Source organism: Rhopalosiphum maidis, chromosome 3 (genome assembly GCF_003676215.2).
Source record: "Rhopalosiphum maidis isolate BTI-1 chromosome 3, ASM367621v3, whole genome shotgun sequence".
NCBI classification, from domain to species: Eukaryota; Metazoa; Arthropoda; class Insecta; order Hemiptera; family Aphididae; genus Rhopalosiphum; species Rhopalosiphum maidis.
The window spans coordinates 36894023-36898347 of record NC_040879.1 but is presented as its reverse complement, the minus strand read 5'-3'; the positions used below and the strand labels follow the sequence as shown (position 1 = coordinate 36898347).

General features: G+C 27.9%; 1 protein-coding gene across 1 annotated transcript; it reads right to left on the bottom strand.

Moving 5' to 3' along the window:
- Window positions 1-1801: 1801 nt before the first annotated feature.
- Window positions 1802-3320, bottom strand: LOC113556301 (E3 SUMO-protein ligase KIAA1586-like). The gene is made up of 2 exons (XM_026961158.1): window positions 2423-3320; window positions 1802-2325 (listed from the first exon to the last, which is right to left on the bottom strand). Exons 1-2 carry the CDS (start codon window positions 3140-3142, stop codon window positions 1894-1896), a joined length of 1152 nt encoding a protein of 383 aa, XP_026816959.1. The 5' UTR covers window positions 3143-3320; the 3' UTR covers window positions 1802-1893.
- Window positions 3321-4325: the final 1005 nt, after the last annotated feature.

Here is a 4325-nt window from a genome sequence, read left to right as displayed (position 1 = left end):
TAAATGTCAAAAAAAATTATTTTTAACTTGTATTAAAATAGGTAGATTGTAAGTAGCTCCCTTATACTTACGTAAATCACCCACGTTCAATGCCAGTCTAGAGATATTATTAAGTTACACAGTACTCACTGTAGTGATTAATAGGTACTGCTCAGAGCAGTCAGAGCAAGGTTAGAAAAAATTTTTATGAAATTATTTATTTATATATATATTTGTATAAATGATATAATTATTATATATTGTATTTTATTTTTTGTTTTTATTCCTAGGTATATTCGATTTGTGAGGTTTGGTTTAATACCAAAGCGAGTTATTGACTTATTATTAAATATAAAGGTAAGAAACTAACAACATCATCTATATTAGTAGATAGCTTTGTACGTACGTAGGTTTTTTTTTATGATATTTTAATTATTTTTAAATGAGTTACGAGTATGACTATTAGTTATTACAATATAGTATTGTTGGTATTGGTACATTGGACTATAAGTTCGAACTTGCGTGTATAATAGTATAACAATATTTAAAAATGATAATAACTTGTTTAAAAATTTAAATTATCATAGTTTAAACAACAACATACAAACACAAATTAGATAAAATTCTTACTTTGAGTAAATTCACTGTAATATCAAAGTTAAAAGAATTAAATAAATCTTTTTTTTTTTCAAGTGCACATCTAGCTTACTCAGTCGCACTAATTATACAAAAATGTGCTTTAGAATAAACCCTGAATAATTTAAACTAGTGATAGGAATAATCGAATAATTTTAATAATCGAATGATTAGTAATCGATATATTTTTCTATTTTTCTATTAAGTTATTTTATTTTAAAATTAATAGGTAACAGAGAAACACTTCGTATTCGACTAATGCCAGAAATCGCAATGTTAATAATTTAACCCATCGTATACGCATTTTGTACGAACATTTTAGATTTATCGACATTACTTTATCTACGTAGGCCGTTCAATACTGGGGTTTTTTCTATTCCACAATAACGTATTTGTTATAAATACTTAACAATTGTTATCTTTTTTTATGTCTTTTTCAAATTATTTTCGACGTATATTTCAGTCAACTACCGTGTCTTCGTCCGATTATACGAAAAAAAAAATGTATAAAAACAAAATATTATATAAATAAGATTAAAATGTTTCCAAACAATGTTTGTATTAAAAATTATTTACTTATCCTTCATTGTAAGTAAATATATTTGAAAAACATTCTGTCGTATAAAGTATCCCGCCTGTTCGTATAATACATATTAGCACGCCTATCGAAAGGTTAAATATAATAATATATATATATAGGTACTACTTATTAAACATTTATACAATAGTCAGTAGTATACGGATAAGAAACATGACATGTTTATTTTGTCATGATTTTTATTTTTACTATTAATTTTATCATTCGATTATTCCCATCACTAATTTTAACCAAATTATGAAACTATTACCTGATGATAAATGTATAATGATAGATTAATATGTACTAAATAGTAGTAGCTACTTGAGCTACTAGATTAGTATTGTACTATTGTAGTATGCCCAAAATATGACCTACTATAGGAGATTCCCAGAGGTGTTCCCAATATTTTTTTTGAGAGTATACTAAGACTCTAGTCAAGGTGAAGATCCATGATTTAAACAAGGGAGGGTAGAATGATACAAATAGAACCTTTTTTTAAGTATTTAAAAATACTCATAAATCTTTTTAAAATAAAAGTAATAAACATGAATATTTAATAATATACAAATATTTTTACTGTGGTCTATAATTATAAAGGATGTGTTAAAAATATGAAAAAAAAAATCAAACTTTTAAAAAAAGCTTGAAATTACCTTTATAAGTCAATAAAATATGAAAATATACAAATACTAAAAAATTTAATTAAATAAATTGTTAAAAAATAATTTCTGCATCTTATTTTCGTCGTCTATTTCTTTTCTTTCTTTACCTCTAGGAGTGGAAACGGCAGAACGGTGATCTCTTAACCAAATTTTAATATAAGGTCTAGGATTAAAATCTGCAATTGAAGGGCCATTGATAGAGATGAACATCAAATCTGACACATTTTCAATGTTTAAGCTAGTCCTTAAATCAGTTATTGTCAAATTCATATCGGAAAACCCTCGTTCACAATCAGCTGTTGAAGTTGGGAGTATATTTAATGCTTTCATGAAACTAGAAAAAACATTTCTTGAACGGAAGTCAACTACACTTTCAAATTCAGAAAAACCTAATGTCCGTGATACTCTTTTAACTTCATCTTCTCCCTTTGCATCATTAATTGCTACTTTGAACACTTCATCAATTACCTATAAAATAAAAGACGATTTATTAAATATTCATTTATTCTGTTTAAATAATCAAAATATTGAAATAAATTATCAAAATAATAGTTTTTTTCTTTACCTGAATGTCTTCTAGCATTGTTTTATTTTTTGAGTCATCAAATAAGCGTTGACGCATTCTGTCTACTAAATTTTGCAAAAATTGTAACCTGTTAATCCCTCCTGATTTTGTCATTGTAATATTGACACCTTTGTTAATTCCTTTCTGAATAGCTTCTATAATTTCCTTTTCTTTTTCCCCAGGTTCAGCTTTCAGACTTTCTAAAATTCTAATCGTTCTATTTATCTCCGACTGGGCACGCATTAGAGTTGTTTTTCTGGACTGTAATATACAAGATAACATTGCAAGCTCAGAAAGAACATCGTAAAAAAGTCCAAGTTCCTCCAAAAAAGAAGAGGATTCTAATTTTTTTTTTATGCCATTTGATGTCACATCATGTGTTTTACTAACATGTAAATATATTCCCGGATAATTATTCCATATGGCTTTTATAGTTCGAAAACTGCTTGCAGACCAGCGTACATTCAAAACACGACCTATTTTTTTCATTTCAATGCCTACTTCAACACAAGATTTATCTAAACCCATTGAATTTTTAGGACTTTGATGATAGTAAGCGTAGAGTTTGTCCATTAGACTTTGGAAACGAGAGACTCCAGTACAATCTTTTATTACGTCATGTACTGAGAGTTCGAGGCGATGACATAAACAATGCCAGGTAAATAGATTCGGAATTTTTTCGCGTAGTTTAGTAGCAACTCCAGCTTTCTTACCCGTCATTACACTTGCTCCGTCACTGGCAAAAGCAATCCAGTTGTTTAATGCAAACGATGTTGATATCCCATTACATTCTAAACTTAACCAAATAGATTTTTCGATAGTTTCAGCATCTTGTCTATCTAAGTCAATCAGGTCTAAGAATGCTACAACCGGCGATTCTACGTCAAAATATGATGAAATATACAAAATTACTAGCTCGTGTGAACTAGTAGCACAAATGGCAGTATTAGTCGCATTTTTAGGTTTTTTTTCTCGGGGCATAAAAAAACTATCAAGTGTTCCGCTTTCACGTTTAAAATTCGAACTCATATTTTGATAAAAATTTAAATAACACTTTATACAGTAAAACAGATTAGGATAGTTAATTAAACTCAATTAAATAAATTAATAAAACTGCTCAAATAAAATGAATACGTTAGTAAATAATAATTAATAAAAGAATTAAGAACTTATTCACGGTAAACACAAACGGTAGATCACACAACGCACAATCGATTTATAAAAATAATAAAATGTTACAAGTCGGCGGTAACGGATGTACTGATTAAATTAATCGTGTTCAGAGTCAGACGCATTTCCATCATCTAACGCGATAGTTCGTTTCTTGTTTTCTGAGAATCTAATAATAGTTGTAAGATATAAGTGTCATATTTCCGTTATCAGCGTCATAAATAATAATTGACTTTCGTAGCATTTTCTGAGTAACCAAAACCAGTTTTTTTTTGTATATAATTTGAGAGTATACGCAGTATACCCATATTTCTGACAAAATATCTTGAGAGTATACGGCGTATATGTAGTATACCCTATGGGAACACCCCTGGAGATTCCACATTACCTCTTTTAGGAGAAATATAGACCTATACCTACGTCCTACACGTTTCAATGTATTCATAATTTAGAGGTTTTTTTACTTTTCTTCAATCATAATTTTGAAAACATACTTGAATTTATTATAAAGTTATTTTAAATCCTTCGAGTCGAAATTATATAATAAAATATCAACAGTATTTTTTTCAATTGACATTTTTAAAAATGCAAGATTTTTTTTCTAAATTCCAAGTAATATTCTTTTTTTTTTAATTAATCGATTTATTAATTTGGATAGGCAAATACCCCATGAGATGACAATGTAGTATGAAAAAATGGTCGAATAAAGTGTACAATTTACTAACTTTATTTC